The following is a 23031-nucleotide window of genomic DNA, read 5'->3' as shown; positions in this document are numbered from 1 at the left end:
CTGTCCAACTGATCCACTACTTTTTGAAACTAGTCAATCACCCCAAAACTGAAAGTTAGAAAAGGAAGAGCAAATTGGTTTATAACTTAGACATTGTTCATAGATGTTAGGGCTGTTTTCAGTATTAATTTTAGTCTTCTAAAATATTCCTTACTGAGTTTTTTTCTTATTTGTTCATGTTTTATTGTTGATCCTGCATCAATTCCCAAATATTTATACAATCCCTCCTACTCAAGTACCTTTATGTCATATCCCTGTCCCAAACTGATATTTTCTTGGTGTTGCTTTGCACATTTATCAAGACCATATAACACTTTATATCATCTGAGAAAGTTTTGAACTCTTGCAGTTGTGCTTTCAGCACCTCGTCCGATGAGCTATACAGTTTAAGATCATCCAAAAAAAGAAGATGGAAGTCTTTACACTTTGTTGTTTTCTGGGAGCCAAATTGCGACCATGACCTAATCTTCTAAGTATACAGTTTAAAGGGTTAAGGACAAGGCTAAAGAGCAGTGGTGACAAAGAGTCACAATGGAATATCCCCCTTTTGAATTTTTATCTCTGGGATAATAAACTGTCTTATGTCATGGCTTAGCTGCAAAGTGGTTTGCCACTGTTTCATGGTCACTGAGATGTAATTGACTTATGTAGGGTATATGCTACAAATCTCTAAGCTCTCCTTTATCCATGAATGTGGGATGCTGTCAAATGTTTTTTTTTTTTTTTTTTATAATCTATCCATACCAAACTTAGATTCTTATCCTTTATACAATTCTCCATCTGACTTTATTTAACAACAACTGATCCTTTGTTCCCTATGACTCTTTTGCAACTCTTTTGTTCTATTGCCATGATTGAGTTTTCTTCTAATTGACTATAAACTCTGCTACCATCAGTTCTATTATATACTTTATACATCATTGGAAGGCAAGTTATTTGTTTACAATTTTTTTGCGCTAGATTCCCCTATTCTTTTCCAGTCTGGTGAGGGTCATTTCTGTGAGACTGTCATCTTTTACAAAAAACATTACTGTGAGTAGATGCAGTCTCACTTGACCTTAAGATCCTGATGCCAACACTGTTTTGACTCTTCATATGTGTAATTGCTGTGGATCTACTGAATGAAGGTCGTTGTGCTGCCAAGAAAACTAATGGCTAAGGTGTGTTAGGGTTTAGCTTTTTAATTTCTCCAAATCATTTGGGTTTCTAATATGATGATAGGAATGGATCCTATTCTTAAGTCAAAGTGTGATTAAAGTTCATGAAATTAGTATTGGTTTAATGTTTGATGTCAGCCAGAAGTGCTCTTCACAGCCCCTGCAATGTGCCCAGAAAAGAATCGTTCTGCAATTCTTATGGAGTTACATGTATCAGTAACATATCTAAATACGATTGTTGATTATTTTTATAAGACCCGTTGCTTCTACTACTATTGGAACTGTCTGGGTATCTTTCTTCCACATTGCTCTCATTTCTGCATGCAAATCCTGATATTTTATGAATTTGTGTCTCTCTCTGTACTCAAGATACTTTAGTCACTGGGTGTAGCTATTTCAATGATCAATGCTACTTTTGTCTTCTTTTCATGGACCACTATATTTGATTTTCTCACATCTATCTTTTGTACTGCTGGTAATGAGTGATCCCATGTGATGTAGATTTCATCATTATCTGTGATGCTTTGTGACTCGTTGCCAGTGGTTTTCAGCTACTTCAGTGTTATAATGTTTGCACAATCCCCAGTGCAACAGTCTTGCCACATTGTTATGCCTTTCAGTATACAGTCCTTCTTCCATTAGTATGTCACAGCCAGCAACAGGGTGTGCAACTGTTTCCAATTCTGTTTTACAAAACCTAAATTTCTGTTTTTCTCCCACATGTTCAATGGAATTTGTAAACCAACATGTATGTAGTCCACTGTCTTGGGTCACCAATATTAACCTTCCATCTTTTGATTTGAATTTGCCTCTCCTTAACTATTCCTGCATTTGATCCTCATCAACATGAGGTTGTTCTGGGAGTTTTCTATACTTGCAGCTATATTTATGCATTTTGCACATGTCTTGATTTCTCATCTGATCCTTCACCTTACATTCTTTCTTTTATTTTTTGTTTTTTTTTTTGGCTCATTCCGTTGCTGCCTGATTTTTATCTACTTCTGGTTTTATTTCCATTCCTGCTTGACAGCAATATGCATTTGTTAGTCTTAACAGGGAAGTCATCTTAGATTAATTCGTCTCATGTTTAAAACTTTCACTATGTTTGGGTCTTGTGAGGTCAGGTGATATGTAAACAGTCCCATGATTGCAGATCTATACATGTAGTCACTTTCAAGGAAGCCCATACCTCCTTCAGAAAAGGGAATATATAATCTTTGGTATGCACTGATATTTTATAAATCATTTGATGAGCATGAAGCATCGTTCTTTTTTTCCTGTCTAATCTATCCAACACCTTTTGGGGCAAGTCAGTCACTCCAAAGCTATAAGTTAGGGCATGAAGAGCAAATTGGTTTATATATTCAGCTTTGTTCCTAGATGTCAACCCTGTTTTCAGGATTAATTTAAGTCTTCTGAAATATTCCTCATTAAGTTTTATTTGCATTTATTCATGTGTTATTGCTGATCCTTCATCACTTCCCAAATATTTATACACTCCCTCTTGCTCAAGTTCTTTTACATCACATTCCTGTCCCAAAATGATGTTTTCTTAGTACTGCAGCTTTCCTGCTTAAATGTTGCTTTTGCACATTTATCAAGACCAAATTACATTCTTATATCATCTGAAAAAGTTTTGACTCATTGCAGTTGTGCTTTTAGCTCCTCATCTGATGAGTTATACAGTTTTAAATCATCTAAAAACAGAAGATGAGAAGGCTTTACAATTTGTTTTTTTTCTGGGAGCCAAATTATACCCATCACCTAATCTGTTAAGTAGACAGCTTAATGGTTTAAGGGCAAGGCAAAAGAGCAACTTTGACAGAGAGTCACCCTGGAATATCCACCTTTGCATTTTTATCCCTGGTGCCTGTGAGGGTTAGGTCATGTTCTCTTACTCTTAATGAGCCCAGTGTAATTAGATTAGCAGATGTTCTTTACTGCATGTGTATGTGTGCTGTGCTTACTGAATGTCTTCCACTGAAGTTTCTTTCAAAATCATCATGTGGGAGCACTTATGTACAGAATAATGTCACTGGATTTATACTGTCTATAGAAGAAAGACATTTTTGACCCTAGATCCAGGGTGGCATAGTCGTATTCTCATTTTAACCTATTATGTCTAAAGGTGGGCAAAAGATGGTAACATTCAAACTAAATTTACCCAGCAAATGATTCACAGGAAATTCACCCCCATTAAAAGAGATGCTATTAAATTGTGGCCATTCTATTATTTAATCTTGTGAGGAAAAATAGAAAGAATGATAACATGCACATACACCAAATTGTCTCTAAGAAAGATGTCTTATACTCCTGTCCAACATGGAGCTATATACGCACAATCCCTTTATAATGTATACTTTCAAGTAGAAATTAAGTAAGCATTATAACTGCAGTTTAAGATAATGATACAAATGAATCTTTCATTAGTCAAGAAATAGTAGAACTACAAAGAAGTCAGTATAAAAGCATTAAAATATTGATCTCTGTTTAGCTAGAAAGGATATTTTAAATGGGTATTGCCAGTTCCACAACATAAAGGGGGAATGCACTGACTATGACCCAAGTAATGCAAGTTTAAAATGTGGCCCGGCACCAATGGAAGGATTTGGCACAGAGGGTAAAATCCTTGATTGTGACCCAAATATGGCAAGTGAACCTGGCACGATTCATGTCATCTTACCAAAGGGTGAAGAAGGTTTGCTTTTGAGAAGTTCCTAAACAAAGAGATATTTGCAGATGATGTACAACCAATCAGAAAAACACATTTCTATGAAACATTTCTGATGAAAGGCATTTTCAATTAAACAGAGTAAAGCTTTTGTGCAGGATGCCAAGGCCACTGTACCCCCATGTGTGGGTACTCCTTCAGACATGCAATTACTTATAAATATCTGTATCAACTCCAAGGCTGCACAAAAGTGAGGAAAAGGACAAATTCAGGTTTGCTGCAAATGACTTTCAGGAAATTTGGTTCACAGGGATAGACCTCACTGAAATTCCAGATTTCCAACTGTCATTTTCCCCACAGGTGGAGCTGAAGGACCTGGTATGGGGAAAGAGAGGAGAGATAGGGAACTTCATACTGATATTTCTCTAGGAAGTTCACATTTTGCACTCCAGTCCCTAGTAGAGCCTAACTATCATACAGAGGCACTTGCTGCAAGGTGGTTAGGTCAGTGAGGGTCTCATCACTCATGGAAGTATGTGATGCCTGTCACATCTGCCCATTATCTGCCTTTCTTTGAACATCTGCATGTATATGCATGGGCAAATGTAGGTACTTTTGAGAAAATCTCCAATCCCTCATGCAATCGATGGCTGAACTCAATGTTATTGACAATAACCCTAACAGGAGCAAATGTAGTTCTGTTTCCCAAAGTCAAATAACCAGACAAGGGCAATATATTTCAAGTGCAGAAGGAGTAGGAAGTCAACAGCATTTTCAGCAACCTAGCAAATTCAGATATGATACCGGAACTTGGTTCTACAGTTAATACTGAAAATACATTTAAAATAGAGCTCTGAGATAGCTGCTATACAATGATTAACATAAACAATAAATGGGCCATTTTAATATACTGCAGATATTAGTTGTGGCATGCAGACCCCCCCCCTTATTTTTTGTATTCACATATTATTTCATGAAGAGATACTTTGTGTATAACCAAAAAACATCACACATATTTTATTGTAGAACTAGTCACAATCTTCACGATAGGGTTGAGTGATGTTTAGCTTGCCATTTGTAAGCCATCATCACCTTTCTGTAAAACTGTCACTTCAGGGAAACAGACCATTCACTCACAATGTATTTACCATAGGGTTAGAGGGTTTTATAAAGGGTATCCTCCTGCTCAGACCTCCAACATAAAGTACTATTTCTGTGGTGTGGGGTTACCTCAATAAAGTGTAGTTTTATTGCATTGTGTTCAGTGAAATTAAACTCCCTGCATTTTTGATCCACTGACAATAAATCATTTTGTATCCTTTTTGTATAAGTATTATTTATGTGCTTCAAACACATTAACTAAATTGTGAATGGAAAGGTCTGCAATGTGACAGAACATTGACTGATGAAGATACACATTAAATAATGTACAATGGTACATTAACTGGATTATTCCTTCTGCAATATAATAACGTCACATTATAGTTTTAGTAATAAACTAAGCTGAATCTCTATATATTCATATATTTCTATGATAATGTGTTGTTTTACCTGCCATGGTTCGAAGTTCTGTAGTAATGCACATGTGTTGTTACTAAATGGTCCTTTTCCATGTGTACATGAAATCATGTCATGTAAAGCATGGGCAACAGCATATATAGCATTATAGACATTGTATGTAGGTCTTAAATCATCAAGTTTAAAAAAATCCATTTTCATGCCCTCTAATTTTTCATCACCCTTGCAGATTTTTGATTCTTTGGTCAGGTTTTTATTAATGTTATCCACAATCTGCAGCTTACAGTCAAAAACAAGTTCCCAGAATATTTTCAGAAATATATCATCTGGATTAATGTAAGGATTAAGCCTGTAAATGAACTTGTTGAACCCTGGCATGTTCCCTCTTCTCACTACAAAGCCAAGAGTTCCCTGCAAAGTTCTCAAAAACTCATTCTTAGCAAATAGGTAAGATTGTGCCCAGTCGTTACTGGCAACCCAGACTTTTCCACTCACGTTGTTCCTTGCAGTCACCTCCATGACAGGATAGAGGTCAGTGTCAATCGAATAGATCACTATCACATTTGCAGAAGATTTCCTAATTGTTTCACTTATGTGCTGAATCTTCGCTTCAGAGTACACTGCAGGTATTGTTTCAAAAAAAGCAATGCAAGCCCCAGCTTTGACAAGTTCTTCTTTTACTGTAAGGCTGCCTTGTAAGCCATAATCATTGCTGTCTGATAAAAGTCCAACCCACATCCAGCCAAAATGTAGGATGAAGTGGGCTATACCAATGGACTGGTAGAGGCCACTTGGAAATGTTCGAAGAAATGATGGAAACTGATTTTTGTCACTTAAAGTTGTAACTGATGCTCCATAACTTATCTGGAAATAAATATTTCATATCTGTAAAAAACTGAATGTTTATACACTAACATTGTACCAGAGTGTTCATATAGTATAATTTTTAATCAAGCTCTGCTTGTTCAATAAATGCTATTAAACTTAAGTTCTTTCCTCTGTTATATTCACAGTTATGCCAGATAGTTAAGGTAGCTTTTTAAAATGTTAATTTTAATTGTTATATGAATACTGTAGTCTTAGTAGCTCAACAGGTAGCACACTTGCCTTTGGTGCAGAAGACTGTAGGTTGTATTCCCACCCTAGGTAGCTGAATTAATTCTCCTATATTGATAATGTGGTATAGCATAAGGTGGGGGTGAGACACCTCTGAGGGTGTCATCCTTTGGATGAGATGTTAAACCGAGGTCATGTCTGCCTAGCTTAGTGGTAGCTCAGGTGGATGCAAAAGAATCCACTGCACTTACTAAAATGAGTAAGAATAGTTCTACCTGTGCCCTGGCCAAATTTTCCCTAGTCAGTATGAATAAAACCTTGGTCTTCCCTGAAAAGAGCCCATTGGTCTAATTGGAGTAATCCAGTCAACCAAGATTAAGATAAAAAATAAATAAATAAATAAATAAATAAATAAAATACTGAAGACTGTGACAAATGTGTTAATGCTACCACTGGCAGAGGCTTCAGTGAGTGCACTGTTATATAATAAATATGTGCTGACCATCACTCAACTGCCCATAATCACAACCCCAAACACTAACTAGAACTCAAACACTAACTTCCATTGGTGGATGGCTTTGATCCTCCAATCTTTATGTAAATATACCACTTTCAAGGTCAGAGCAACTTGGGGCAAGTTTATTTAGTTAACAAGGTGCTTTATGAAACTCTTGTTTAATCGTCTGTTTTTGGTGAATTGAAAGCCAGGGCAGAAAACATTAGAAAACAACCTTGTGCTCAGCTGAAGGCTTGCAGTGTCTCACAAAAAGCCATAGGCCAAGACACATGAATGTCTATACTTCTGTTAACCTCTTGTCTGTGACAAGAAGTGATGAGCCAGCTAATTTATACTCATTAAATAACTTTGCATGTTGCACACAGCAGCAAAACAAGGGTAAGTGACAGAATATGCTAACAAATTAATAAGCAGGTATTACATGCTAATGAAGCAGTTTAACATGGCAATGTGATTCAGAAACATGAAAAACCCATGCATACATTCTGCACACCCTTCAGTGTTCAGTTCCAATACTCTTGGGAATACAGCCACAAAGATAGTTAAAAAGGTTAGGTCTTGGTGTTGCTATCATTAATCTGTATGTGCAACAAGCTGTAATTCAAGGTATGTAACCCAGAATAAAGCAAAATAGATGCAAACATTTCATTAAGGTAGATTTAAAGATCAATATATGAATGAAGACCAAAATAAAATTATGACCTACTATTTGCAGGTGGTTATGGAATCTCAATACGAGAGTTCTGGACAAACAAAATAGTGATGGATAGAGGTATGATAAGCATTACACAGAAGACGGTACATGAAAATAAACACATATAATACTAAAACTTGATGTGTGTGTGTGTGTGTGTGTGTGTGTGTGTGTGTGTGTATGTATATATATATATATATATATATATATATATATATATATATATATATATTATTAAAAAACAAAACTCACAAAGAAAAAAATGTCCAAAACATCGAACGGAAACTGTGAGTGCCTGCATACTAATTAGGCATAAATGCTGAATATGTTGAATGAATTCAGCAGGTTTGACATTTATGTTGAATATTGAATGTGACATCAGTGTAGGTGCAAACATACAGTAAATGTCTACACTGTCCCCCACACCCCCTGTAAATTATATATTCCAACTCAAATTGTACTACAGTGGGTATAAGGGTAATTTCCCAATCCCCACTGTACTGCGATCTGTACTCATAACTCCGATGACATATGTGCGAATGCGCAGTGTCATTTGCTAAACTACACACTCGCAATAGTGCAGGTCGGCAAAAATGGGAAGCAACAAACTGTGTTTCAACATTCCCATTTTCATCCGACCTGTACTCATCATTTTCATAGTAAACCACACACACACACACACACACACACACACACACACACACACACTCACACACACACACACACACACACACACACACACACACATATATATATATATATATATATATATATATATATATATATATATATATATATGATATACCAGGCGCATCAGCAGTAGACACCCTTTGGTTAGCTCTCCATTCCCTTGCAACAGCCCTGGCTCTCTCTTTTGTCCTTGTTGTAATGTCTCCAGCCCACAAATTCTTGATGTCTTGAATATATAACAATATTAGCAATAAAACAGGCGTAGAAAATGACACTTTTAAAATAAACTGACATTCTATATTCATATGTCTGTTATCAATTCAGTGGACATGTGTGCAGAGCACAACTTTTTTATGTAATACAAGTCAATAATCATAGTAAAATCAACTGTTAAAACTCCCTTAAAAAACAATTCAAATTGAAGAGAATGCTCGCTTATGTAATAAAAATCAAAGACCCCCTAGAAATGAACCATCCCCCCAACTCACCAACCACAAATGGCAATAACACAATCATTCCAATGGGATTACAGGTGCTTATGTCAGGCATATAGAAAAACCTTAACATAGAACATTTTCTGAAATATCACTTTAACATTGTCACTTCCCCAAGTTAGAAATGTGTTCACATACTCAAGAGAAATGTTTCCATAAATCCATATAACATAAGATGAGGATCATTGCAATAGCAGGTGTTATACCTGCTATACCGTCACAAATAAGCAATGTACAGACATCAATTTCAATATTCTAGGGAAACATAATAAAATCATAGCTGCATGTAGCATTGGTAAATAACCTAACATTCTTTTAACAAGGATTGTAATAAAATTCTTCAAAAGGAAAGGAACTGCTACACTCAGTCACCTGCACTCAGCCAAACAACAGTAGGTGAATCAACAGTCTTCATTATAATGATTATAGGTTCCTTAGCCCCATGAATTGCTTATTTAGTGTAGATTAACCTAGTAGAACAGGAAGAGCAAATTGGTTAATAACTTTGACTTTGTTCATAGATGTTAGGACTGTTTTCCGTATTACTTTTAGTCTTCTAAATTATTCCTTACTGTGTTTTGTTCTCATTTGTTCATGTTTTATTGTTGATCCTTCATAAATTCCCAAATATTCATACGCTCCCTCTTGCACAATTTCTTTTATATCACATTCTTGTACCAAACTGATGTTTTCTTGGTGCTGCAGTTTTCCTGCCTTAAAGGTTGCTTTTGCACATTTATCAAGACCAAATGACAATCATATCTGAAAAAGGTTTGACTACTTGCAATTGTGCTTTCAGTTCCTCATCTGATGAGCTATACAGTTTTAAATCATCGACAAAGAAAAGATGAGAAAGAAGTCTTTACATTTTGTTGTCTTCTAGGAGCCAAATTATAACCATGGCCTAATCTATTAAGTAGACAACTTAATGGGTGCAAGGCAAGACAGAATAGCATAGGTGACAGGAAGTCACCATGGAATATCCCCCTTTGGATTTTTATCCCTGGAATAATAATTCGTCCTTTATGATGGCTTAATTGCAAAGTGGTCTGCTACTGTTTCATGATCGCTGTAATGTAGTCAATCAGTGTAGAGTGTATCTAATACATTTTTAAGCAAGCTTTTATCCATGAATGTGGGATACTGTCAAATGATTTTTTGTAGTCAATCCATCTCATACTTAGATTCTTCCCTTTTTTACAGTGTGCCATCATGACTTTATTTAGCAACAGATGATCCCTTGTCCCATATGACTTTCTTTTATTTTCCTTTTGTTCTACTGCCACAATTAAGTTTTCTTCTAAATAACTATAAACTCTGTTGGCATCAATTCCGATGTATTATTTATATGCAGTTGAAAGGCAAGTTATTGGTCTATAATTTTTAGGGTAGCTTGCAGGTTCACTCTTAAACAGGAGCATTGTTTTTCCTGTTGTTAGCCAGGTTGGTGTGTGTGCAGAGTGCATATAAATAGTTCTTACTCATGGCTAAATCTTCTTGCAAAGATGTTAGTACTTTTAACCAGAAGTTAGGTACTGTATCTGGGCCTGGTGTTTTCCAGTTAGAGGTTTTTCTTACTTTTGTTTCAATTTCTCTGGCTATTACTTCATCCTATTTCATATCCTGTACCTTTGAACTTCTTTTGCTTTCTTTTACTTCTTTTATCCATTTATCATCTTTGTTATGTTCCACAGGATCTTCAAAAATACTTCTCCAAAATGTATGTATTTCTTCTTTTTTGGGTGATCTTTCAATTCCTTTTACCTTGCTTCCCAATTCTCTATAAAACTTTTTGGGGTCATCAGTAAATTGCTTATTTTATACTTTTCCTTTATATTTATCTGTGTATCTTCTACGTTTTTCTGCCTGTGCTGATATTTTATTATTTGCAATAGTGCATGATAGATCCTGATGTGTTATAATACTAAGCATTGCTTTTATCACGTCTATCTTTCTGACTATTTTTGTTGATCTGTTCCTTCTTCTATACTCCTCTAACAGTAACACTTCTTGTCTTAACTGCTTTATAGTTTTCTCTGTTCAATACTTCCACAATGATATTCAATTTATCCTCTTCTTTCTCTTACTACCCTGTGTTCTTGTGGTTGAATTTTATCTGTTATTAATTTAGCTGCATAGTAATATATCCTGTTTACTTCTGTTATATCGCATGGATCTCCTTGACAGTCCTAATTAATGTGTTCATTTGTTTTATCAAACTTCTGACATTTTGGGTTTTATTGACCTTCCTCAGTTTATTTCTTTCATTGATCTTAATATATCTATCTATCTCTGATAAATCAAGCAGCTCTTCTCTTCTAAACTGAGGGCACATTTTTTCTTCTCTATTTTCTGCAGGCATTCTGTAGAAAGTTCTGTAGCATCTTCCTGTGGCGCATTCTCTTCAATTTCATCCTGTATCCTCCATTGCTCTGTTATATGGGGACTCAATGGCCTATCACTCCTCAGCACTGACTACTCCAGAGTTGCCATAGTTTCCTGTTCCTTCCCTTGCTGTCCAGCTTCAAGTGAATGTTTATCCCAGCTTCCTGTGGAAGGCTTCAAAATATCTTCATATGGCAAATGAGTGGTTGCTTCCCGTTCCACTGGTTTCTCCTTAATTTGGATATCTATTGCTCTGTCCTGCTGTGGTACTTTCTGAGTTAGAATTTCTACACTGAATCCTTCACTTCACATGTACTCCATAACCTCAGTTTCTATTTCTTTAACTTCTCCATTACTGATCTTTTTTACTTTTACTTTTTATCTTCTTATTTTTTTGTATTGTAAAGTTTTCCATGTCCAGATTCGTTTGCCTGTATTTCTCTCCAAATATCTTTGGTGCTGCTCTTTTGCATTGGTTAGTTTTGCTTTCTCCTTTGTATAAATATTACACCATATTAAATCTCTTTTTCTTTCCCATGTCCATATTTCTTCTTCAGCTGTCCCCTGATCTTCCTGTTTCTCCTTACTTTGGGGACTCGTTCCATCATGCTGTGATATAACCTGTGTTAGACCTTCTACACCAACTCCTTCACTTTGCAGGCAGTCCATAACTTTAGATTCTGTTTTTTAATTTCTACTTTACTAATCTTTTCTACATTCCCTCTTTGTGATATTATTTTCTTTATCATGAAATCTTTCATGTCTGGATGCCTCTGCCTGTATTTCTCTTTGAATATCTTTGGGGCTGCCTTTTTTGTATTGATTAATTTGGCTTTCAGATTTGCATAAATATTGCACCATATCAAATCACTCTTTCTTTCTCATGTCCATATTTCTTTTTTATACTTTTCAAACATCTCTAGGTTTTCTTGTTTATATTTTTGCACTTCTTCAGATGCTTTTTTTTTCAAACAGATCAAAGTTTCTTGGTCTATATAATGTTTTTCACAAATCTGTTGTATTAATGAACACACATTTTTATCTGAGGCTTCTGACAGTTTTTCTTGTGGAACTATTTTCTTTCATCTAATTTCTCTCTTAATCTTTTTGTATATATTGTACCTGAAAATTCTGGGTTTTTTGCATGAGAGTAATAACGCATCATTTCTTTCTCATCCTCAATAGTCCAGTCTATTGTCTTTACGGCTCTTCTTTGGCCTATTAGGTTTTTTTGTGGACTGCTACTTTCTTCTACCATAGGGGGCTATCCTCCCCCTGGACCTGGCCTAGCCCCATTGTAGGAAGGTTTCAGTATTTTGAGGATTTTACAGTGTCATTTTTTCCAGTTCTGGCACTAGTGTGCCTTCCAGGATTGGGCACTTTATTATCCTGGGTCTAGAGCACTCAGCTATCTATTTTTAATGTTTGACCTACTTCTGTCGATGATATATGCTATATAAAATACAGTGTATATATCAGTGTCATCTTGGTGAGATTTTGTGAAAAATAGAGTCAGCAAGACTTGAGGATGAATTCAGTTTTGGCAATAATACTATCCTTTGCTTGCTGAATTATCATCTCTCCATTCAGACCCCCGTGTGTTATTCTTAGATAATACTTAGATCTGTGAGCTGTGTGTGCATAGTGTCAAGGATTTGAATCCAACAGTGTGTCAAACATTATTTATTGGCCTTTTCACATTAATATTATTTGTGAAACTATTGTCTACACATGTTTTTACCCCACCAACATCCCGATTATGTCTTCATCATTGTTTCACCATCTTTCACCTGCTGGCTCCCTAATTCTTATCATGATGACTAACCTCAGATTAACACACTCGAAAAGTGGCCAGATGTGTCCCATAAACAAAACTATCTCTCTCTCTCTTCCTCTTCGTATGTCTGCCCCCTTCCATCTCAACACTCTTTTTCCTCAGTATATGCATGATGCTTGGCACTGAGCAGCCGCAGTGCCTGACTGTAAATGACAAGCCACATTTTATGGAAAAACCTAGTGAGATTTTCCCTTCGAGTACATTTGTCTGCTGCTTCGCATGTTACTTTGCTTAGCCTCTCTGCATTACTGAAAGACAGACTGACAGCTGTGAGGTAACAGTTATCATGGTATGTTGAACAGCCTGCAGATTTGAATGCACACCACATGTGATGTATCAGTTGTGGCCACTGTTATGCAGTACACATCACACAAACACCATTGATTCATAATGTTTTCAACCTCCCTTTAAATGCATGTGTCTTACCACCTGACATTAGCCTTCCTAAGTGATGTGAACAGCTAATGATATTGTCTATAGACTGTCAGGTGTTTGAATCTAGCATTAGGCATAAGATTTTGAACATTATCATTTTGCAATAAACGTTTTCTTTTGGAATTATGGATACATATGTCATTCAAACAATAGTAACCTGATCGGTCCCTTATGTGGTTCAGAATTATCCAAAACTTACTCATTCTTTCGCACTAATAAGGGCAAGACATTTGGTCAAAACAATGATTTATGGGGTGCTAGGTAGAAATGGCTTCACCCACATACATCCCATGCATATACTTCCACTCTGGCAAAACATTTACATTGGAAGAAGGTTCCCCATCAAATGTTTCCCCTTTTAACACAAGCAATTGCTCTGCAACAACACTGACAACATTATCTTTTCAAATCTGCACCATCTCCCTCTTGTAATCAGACTTCACCCGTGGCACTTGTGGTTGATTCTGTATATTCTTAATTGTGTAAGCAAATTGTGTGTGTGTGTGTGTGTGTGTGTGTGTGTGTGTGTGTGTGTGTGTGTGTGTGTGTGTGTGTGTGTGTGTGTGCCTGTGTGAATTTATGTATGTGTATGCGTGTATCCGTGTATTCGTGTATCCGTGTGTGTGTGTGTGTGTGTGTGTGTGTGTGTGTGTGTGTGTGTGTGTGTGTGTGTGTGTGTGTGTGTGTGTGCACGTGTGTGTATATGTATGTGTGTGTGTTTATATATGTGCATGTGTGAGTGAGTGGTGTGTGAGTGTGTGTGTGTGTGTGTGTCTTTATTGCTATGTCGGAATGCTTTCACCCACAGATCTGATGACTACCTTTACAGTGGGAGACGGCTCTCACATCTCTTTTGTCAATACATGCTGCTGTCATACTTTCAAATGTGCTCTATCTCACACTTGTAATTAAACTACTCATGTGGTATTTGCAAGTCATGTGATGGCCTCTACCTTATGATCGTAGGTAGGAAGGTGGTTTGAATCTATACATTAATCCATAGACTCAGTTGTATCAGAGTGTAAATGAGAATGTTCTCTAGGGAAAGTGGATGACGCATTATCCTAAATGATCTTGTCCCATTCTTGCTGTCTATGAATTTTTTCTTGTCTTGAACAAAATATATGAGAAAATAAGAATAATTATTTGGTCAACATAAAATAGAAATTTACTTTAAATAGAAATGCAATCTCAGTAAATTCTAATCAACTATCAATAAAGAGCTATTTCCAATATATAACGATAGAAAAAGAGAAGATATCCTTCCTTATTATAGTGGTCATAACAAAGAATGGAATAAAATTACTCTTTATCCTGATTACTGCCTGACTGTCCACAGCATAAACTTTCAGGATGCAATTAATATATCTTTCTGGATTGATATAGTATGCTAGCATTTCCAAGTTGTACAATCTTTTCATGTAATCAAAAGCATTGTTTTGTGGCATATGTTATTAAGATAAGTAAGAAATCCAGGTTTAGATTATGGCTACTAGGGGATATTGCCTCCTGCATCATAATGGAGCGTCATCTGTGCATTGCATGGTCCAAAACAAGTAAATTGTTGGAATTTTTATATTAGAAGAAAGTAAAATTCTGTTTTTCATTAGTTAGCTAAAGCACAGTACTCAGTGTTTGAGAGAGAATCAGGTCTATACTCAAAACGTGAATTCCATTTTTATTTTTTTTACTTGTGTCACAGAATCAGGAATACTCCAGAATGAAATAGAAAAATAATGAAGTCATTCAAATAAGTGAAATACTTCAGTAACAGGATTGTCAAAATGCTGAGGTGGCTTCATCCAGGCCTAGGGATTCCCATGTACCTAGCTCTGGTTCCAGTCACCAGAGTTCAAAAAAAAAAAAAACTAACACGTTATTCAAGTACTATAGCCTTTATGAAAAGTATTAAATTAGATTATTTTATTCGGTAAAAGTAGCCTAAGCAGATGATACTGTGAAAGCAAATGCCTTGCATGATAAATGTAACAGAAGCACCTTGTTAATTAAACAAATAGCAGCAAATTCAGAAATACTTAGAGTAATGCAGAAGCCTTACCTAGGAAGGGATACACATTTAAGTAAGCCCTTCTGATTTACATACCAAAGCATTTCTGAAATTTTCTTCTTTTGAGGACATTTGTGTAGAGAGCAGCTAACTGGTGAAGCCTTGTACTAAGTCAGCAGTCTGAGGCAGTGGCTAATGCTAATTAGCTATATGATCTCCCTTGGAAGTGTGTGGGCCTCCCAGTTTGCTGTAGGAGGAGAGTTTATTCAGCCATTTACTCTTCTGATAATAAATGGAGTTCAGTAACTGAAGCATAGCATATAGTACGGGTGTGTCAGTGGGGGTCTTGCATGTGTGTGTGTGTGTGTGTGTGTGTGTGTGTGTGTGTGTGTGTGTGTGTGTGTGTCTGTGTATGTCTGTGTACATCTGCCATGATAGTCACTCTATAGAGGGATTAGATAGCGGATGGTAAATCTGTGTGCATGTGTGCATGTGTGTGCATATACGTCTGTGTGTGCATGTGTGTGTGTGTGTGTGTGTGTGTGTGTGTGTGTGTGTGTGTGTGTGTGTGTGAATTTTACAGTGAGTGTATTTGCCAAGGTGTTCCTCTACTGACTCAATGCAAGAGCTGCTGGGGAGAGTGGTACTAAAGTCAGTTCTGACAGAGTAGAGCTCAATTCAGAGACGTGGTGATTAGCAGCTAATGAGAAAATTCTCGGTGTGGATTTATTGTTTTTTTTTTCACTTTCTTCCACTGAAGTGCATCTGTGTAGTTGTATACAAATGAGGGTGTGTGGAGGGACATGGGGGCTTGTTCCTCTTCATTTTATTATATTTTTTTATTATTTTTTTTTGTTTGTTTTTTGTTAAGCTTAGTTAGATGAAGTGTATTTGACTGAGATATTCTGAGTTTTAGATGAAATGGCATACATACACACATACATATATGATATATATATATATATATATATATATATATATATATATAGATAGATAGATAGATAGATAGATATAGATAGATAGATAGATAGAGATAGACAGATAGACAGATAGATAGATAGATAGATAGATAGATAGATAGATAGATAGATAGATAGATAGATAGATAGATGGATGGGTGTATTTTGCTTTCTTGAAAAAGTAATGTATTAAATGCAAGGGAGCTTTCCCCACTGCAAAATAAATAATTAAAAGAAGCGATAGCAAAATTATTAGTCTTTTCTTTTTTATTTTATTTATTTTGCAACTCGGAAAGCTCCCTTGCACCAGCTAACATCCCTGCTAATTCCATATACCAACTCCAAGGTCAAGAACTTGCAAAGCCTAAAAAAAACATTAGTACAGCATCATATGTGACAGCTTAGCTTATGTGTGAGATTGCAGTGCAGTAGGGATAAGAGAATTTGCCCTTTTCCCACTTTAGTGCAACCTCAGAGCTGATATATATATAAGCAGCAACAGGTGTGGAAGGCAACCCCCCCACATGTGGGGTGCAAAGGTTTTGCCTCCTGCAAAAATAGTCTCCTGTAGTTTTATATTTCAGTATAGTGCATTTTGAGCAGTTGTACTCAGTAAGTTGCATTTCTATATGTTGCTTGTTTGAGAAAAAAAAAACATACACCCATATATTTAAAATCTAAAAGGAGGTGTTGGGGATTGGTATTCATCATCAGAACATCTCTTTCACACTCATTAACTCTGTCTTAAAGACATCACACTTGGTGGCATTATTAGAATTCCCTAACTTAATGTTATACAGGTGCTTATTAACACAGGTGTACAACTGGTCTTAAATGGATATATATCCTATTTCAAATGTATTAAAACAAAAGACAGCACATTTATGAAATGAGTATTTATGAATTGTTAGTTGTTAAACCAATTAATCTTTACAAAGTTCTTTTGCATTTTTACTTAATAGTTGATTTTAACTGGGGGCTTCAGCTATATTAGCAATATGAAGGAAGTTACTCTGAAGACGTTTCTGAATTGTTTGGGAGAAAAGTGTTAAGTTATTAATAGTTTTGACATTTTTTCCAGTGGTCTGTTGTTAATTTGAGTTTGTAATGTTTTCTTTCTCTTGTTTTTCCAGATAATGGTTAAGGTGTCTACGTCACAAACACAAGGGTCAACATTTGATTCTCACATTTGAAAGGAACATTGTCTAGGCTTAAAATGGACCATAAGGGCAAGTAGCCTAGAGCTTATCTATGAACCTATGAAGATAGCACAGCACAATTAAACAATGTTAAGGTTGTGTCAGTCTTTATTAATAAAGAATCCCCACCTAAACTGAAAGCAAGTCAGGTTTCATCAACAAAAAGCTTCTTTCTAAACTTTGAAGCCTGTCACAAATCAAGTCCTGTGACCCAAATCATATGATCAGCTATTATAAATACTATATAAAAATTGGAGGTTACCACAAGCAAAACAAAACTAGATGAAAATAAATATATCAAACATCTTTATATAGGAATGACACAGTTCTTCGGTTCGTTTCAATAAAGAACTTGAATCTTGAAAGCTATATATATATATATATATATATATATATATATATATATATATATATGTGTGTGTGTGTGTGTGTGTGTGTGTGTGTGTGTGTGTGTGTGTGTGTGTGTGTGTGTGTGTGTGTGTGTGTGTGTGTGTGTGCGTGTGTGCGCACGTGTGTGTTTATGTATGTGTGTGTGTTTATATATGTGCATGTGTGTGTGAGTGGTGTGTGAGTGTGTGTGTGTCTTTATTGCTATGTCGGAATGCTTTCACCCACAGATCTGATGACTACCTTTACAGTGGGAGATGGCGCTCACATCTCTTTTGTCAATACATGCTGCTGTCATACTTTCAAATGTGCTCTATCTCACACTTGTAATTAAACTACTCATGTGGTATTTGCAAGTCATGTGATGGCCTCTACCTTATGATCGTAGGTAGGAAGGTGGTTTGAATCTATACATTAATCCATAGACTCAGTTGTATCAGAGTGTAAATGAGAATGTTCTCTAGGGAAAGTGGATGACGCATTATCCTAAATGATCTTGTCCCATTCTTGCTGTCTATGAAATTTTTCTTGTCTTGATCAAAATATATGAGAAAATAAGAATAATTATTTGGTCAACATAAAATAGAAATTTACTTTAAATAGAAATGCAATCTCAGTAAATTCTAATCAACTATCAATAAAGAGCTATTTCCAATATATAACGATAGAAAAAGAGAAGACATCCTTCCTTATTATAGTGGTCATAACAAAGAATGGAATAAAATTACACTTTATCCTGATTACTGCCTGACTGTCCACAGCATAAACTTTCAGGATGCAATTAATATATCTTTCTGGATTGATATAGTATGCTAGCATTTCCAAGTTGTACAATCTTTTCATGTAATCAAAAGCATTGTTTTGTGGCATATGTTATTAAGATAAGTAAGAAATCCAGGTTTAGATTATGGCTACTAGGGGATATTGCCTCCTGCATCATAATGGAGCGTCATCTGTGCATTGCATGGTCCAAAACAAGTAAATCGTTGTAATTTTTATATTAGAAGAAAGTAAAATTCTGTTTTTCATTAGTTAGCTAAAGCACAGTACTCAGTGTTTGAGAGAGAATCTGGTCTATACTCAAAACGTGAATTCCATTTTTATTTTTTTTACTTGTGTCACAGAATCAGGAATACTCCAGAATGAAATAGAAAAATAATTAAGTAATTCAAATAAGTGAAATACTTCAGTAACAGGATTGTCAAAATGCTGAGGTGGCTTCATCCAGGCCTAGGGATTCCCATGTACCTAGCTCTGGTTCCAGTCACCAGAGTTCAAAAAAAAAAAAAACTAACACGTTATTCAAGTACTATAGCCTTTATGAAAAGTATTAAATTAGATTATTTTATTCGGTAAAAGTAGCCTAAGCAGATGATACTGTGAAAGCAAATGCCTTGCATGATAAATGTAACAGAAGCACCTTGTTAATTAAACAAATAGCAGCAAATTCAGAAATACTTAGAGTAATGCAGAAGCCTTACCTAGGAAGTGATACACATTTAAGTAAGCCCTTCTGATTTACATACCAAAGCATTTCTGAAATTTTCTTCTTTTGAGGACATTTGTGTAGAGAGCAGCTAACTGGTGAAGCCTTGTACTAAGTCAGCAGTCTGAGGCAGTGGCTAATGCTAATTAGCTATATGATCTCCCTTGGAAGTGTGTGGGCCTCCCAGTTTGCTGTAGGAGGAGAGTTTATTCATCCATTTACTCTTCTGATAATAAATGGTGTTCAGTAACTGAAGCATAGCATATAGTACGGGTGTGTCAGTGGGGGTCTTGCATGTGTGTGTGTGTGTGTGTGTGTGTGTGTGTGTGTGTGTGTGTGCATGTCTGTGTACATCTGCCATGATAGTCACTCTATAGAGGGATTAGATAGCGGATGGTAAATCTGTATGCATGTGTGCATGTGTGCATGTGTGTGCATATACGTCTGTGTGTGCATGTGTGTGTGTGTGTGTGTGTGTGTGTGTGTGTGTGTGTGAATTTTACAGTGAGTGTATTTGCCAAGGTGTTCCTCTACTGACTCAATGCAAGAGCTGCTGGGGAGAGTGGTACTAAAGTCAGTTCTGACAGAGTAGAGCTCAATTCAGAGACGTGGTGATTAGCAGCTAATGAGGAAATTCTCGGTGTGGATTTATTGTTTTTTTTTCACTTTCTTCCACTGAAGTGCATCTGTGTAGTTGTATACAAATGAGGGTGTGTGGAGGGACATGGGGGCTTGTTCCTCTTCATTTTATTATATTTTTTTATTATTTTTTTTTGTTTGTTTTTTGTTAAGCTTAGTTAGATGAAGTGTGTTTGACTGAGATATTCTGAGTTTTAGATGAAATGGCATACATACACACATACATATATGATATATATATATATATATATATATATATATATATATATATATATAGATATATATAGATAGATATAGATAGATAGATAGAGATAGACAGATAGATAGATAGATAGATAGATAGATAGATAGATAGATAGATAGATAGATAGATAGATAGATAGATAGATGGATGGGTGTATTTTGCTTTCTTGAAAAAGTAATGTATTAAATGCAAGGGAGCTTTCCCCACTGCAAAATAAATAATTAAAAGAAGCGATAGCAAAATTATTAGTCTTTTCTTTTTTATTTTATTTATTTTGCAACTTGGAAAGCTCCCTTGCACCAGCTAACATCCCTGCTAATTCCATATACCAACTCCAAGGTCAAGAACTTGCAAAGCCTAAAAAAAACATTAGTACAGCTGATCATATGTGACAGCTTTGCTTATGTGTGAGATTGCAGTGCAGTAGGGATAAGAGAATTTGCCCTTTTCCCACTTTAGTGCAACCTCAGAGCTGATATATATAAGCAGCAATAGGTGTGGAAGGCAACCCCCCCCCCCACATGTGGGGTGCAAAGGTTTTGCCTCCTGCAAAAATAGTCTCCTGTAGTTTTATATTTCAGTATAGTGCATTTTGAGCAGTTGTACTCAGTAAGTTGCATTTCTATATGTTGCTTGTTTGAGAAAAAAAAACATACACCCATATATTTAAAATCTAAAAGGAGGTGTTGGGGATTGGTATTCATCATCAGAACATCTCTTTCACACTCATTAACTCTGTCTTAAAGACATCACACTTGGTGGCATTATTAGAATTCCCTAACTTAATGTTATACAGGTGCTTATTAACACAGGTGTACAACTGGTCTTAAATGGATATATATCCTATTTCAAATGTATTAAAACAAAAGACAGCACATTTATGAAATGAGTATTTATGAATTGTTAGTTGTTAAACCAATTAATCTTTTCAAAGTTCTTTTGCATTTTTACTTAATAGTTGATTTTAACTGGGGGCTTCAGCTATATTAACAATATGAAGGAAGTTACTCTGAAGACGTTTCTGAATTGTTTGGGAGAAAAGTGTTAAGTTATTAATAGTTTTGGCATTTTTTCCAGTGGTCTGTTGTTAATTTGAGTTTGTAATGTTTTCTTTCTCTTGTTTTTCCAGATAATGATTAAGGTGTCTACGTCACAAACACAAGGGTCAACATTTGATTCTCACATTTGAAAGGAACATTGTCTAGGCTTAAAATGGACCATAAGGGCAAGTAGCCTAGAGCTTATCTATGAACCTATGAAGATAGCACAGCACAATTAAACAATGTTAAGGTTGTGTCAGTCTTTATTAATAAAGAATCCCCACCTAAACTGAAAGCAAGTCAGGTTTCATCAACAAAAAGCTTCTTTCTAAACTTTGAAGCCTGTCACAAATCAAGTCCTGTGACCCAAATCATATGATCAGCTATTATAAATACTATATAAAAATTGGAGGTTATCACAAGCAAAACAAAACTAGATGAAAATAAATATATCAAACATCTTTATATAAGAATGACACAGTTCTTCGGTTCGTTTCAATAAAGAACTTGAATCTTGAAAGCTATATATATATATATATATATATATATATATATATATATATATATATATATGTGTGTGTGTGTGTGTGTGCGCATGTGTGTGTGTGTGTGTGTGTGTGTGTGTGTGTGTGTGTGTGTGTGTGCGTGTGTGTGCGCACGTGTGTGTTTATGTATGTGTGTGTGTTTATATATGTGCATGTGTGTGTGAGTGGTGTGTGAATGTGTGTGTGTGTCTTTATTGCTATGTCAGAATGCTTTCACCCACAGATCTGATGACTACCTTTACAGTGGGAGACGGCTCTCACATCTCTTTTGTCAATACATGCTGCTGTCATACTTTCAAATGTGCTCTATCTCGCACTTGTAATTAAACTACTCATGTGGTATTTGCAAGTCATGTGATGGCCTCTACCTTATGATCGTAGGTAGGAAGGTGGTTTGAATCTATACATTAATCCATAGACTCAGTTGTATCAGAGTGTAAATGAGAATGTTCTCTAGGGAAAGTGGATGACGCATTATCCTAAATGATCTTGTCCCATTCTTGCTGTCTATGAAATTTTTCTTGTCTTGATCAAAATATATGAGAAAATAAGAATAATTATTTGGTCAACATAAAATAGAAATTTACTTTAAATAGAAATGCAATCTCAGTAAATTCTAATCAACTATCAATAAAGAGCTATTTCCAATATATAACGATAGAAAAAGAGAAGACATCCTTCCTTATTATAGTGGTCATAACAAAGAATGGAATAAAATTACTCTTTATCCTGATTACGGCCTGACTGTCCACAGCATAAACTTTCAGGATGCAATTAATATATCTTTCTGGATTGATATAGTATGCTAGCATTTCCAAGTTGTACAATCTTTTCATGTAATCAAAAGCATTGTTTTGTGGCATATGTTATTAAGATAAGTAAGAAATCCAGGTTTAGATTATGGCTACTAGGGGATATTGCCTCCTGCATCATAATGGAGCGTCATCTGTGCATTGCATGGTCCAAAACAAGTAAATCGTTGGAATTTTTATATTAGAAGAAAGTAAAATTCTGTTTTTCATTAGTTAGCTAAAGCACAGTACTCAGTGTTTGAGAGAGAATCTGGTCTA

At 35.7% G+C, this 23031-nt stretch overlaps 1 protein-coding gene across 1 annotated transcript in view; it reads right to left on the bottom strand.

The window, feature by feature from the left end:
- Positions 1-23031, bottom strand: part of LOC122803783 (extracellular calcium-sensing receptor-like) — a 335056-nt gene that overhangs the window by 169395 nt on the left and 142630 nt on the right. Inside the window, exons 3-4 of the mRNA XM_044073471.1 lie at positions 5448-6210; positions 2148-2179 (exon numbers count right to left, since the gene is read on the bottom strand). Coding sequence (XP_043929406.1) covers positions 2148-2179; positions 5448-6210 — 795 coding nt within the window. The remainder of the gene's footprint in view (positions 1-2147; positions 2180-5447; positions 6211-23031) is intronic.

This window comes from Protopterus annectens, chromosome 6.part0, assembly GCF_019279795.1.
Source record: "Protopterus annectens isolate FY-2018-M chromosome 6.part0, PAN1.0, whole genome shotgun sequence".
Classification (NCBI taxonomy): Eukaryota; Metazoa; Chordata; order Ceratodontiformes; family Protopteridae; genus Protopterus; species Protopterus annectens.
This window is presented reverse-complemented; position numbering and strand designations above follow the sequence as displayed.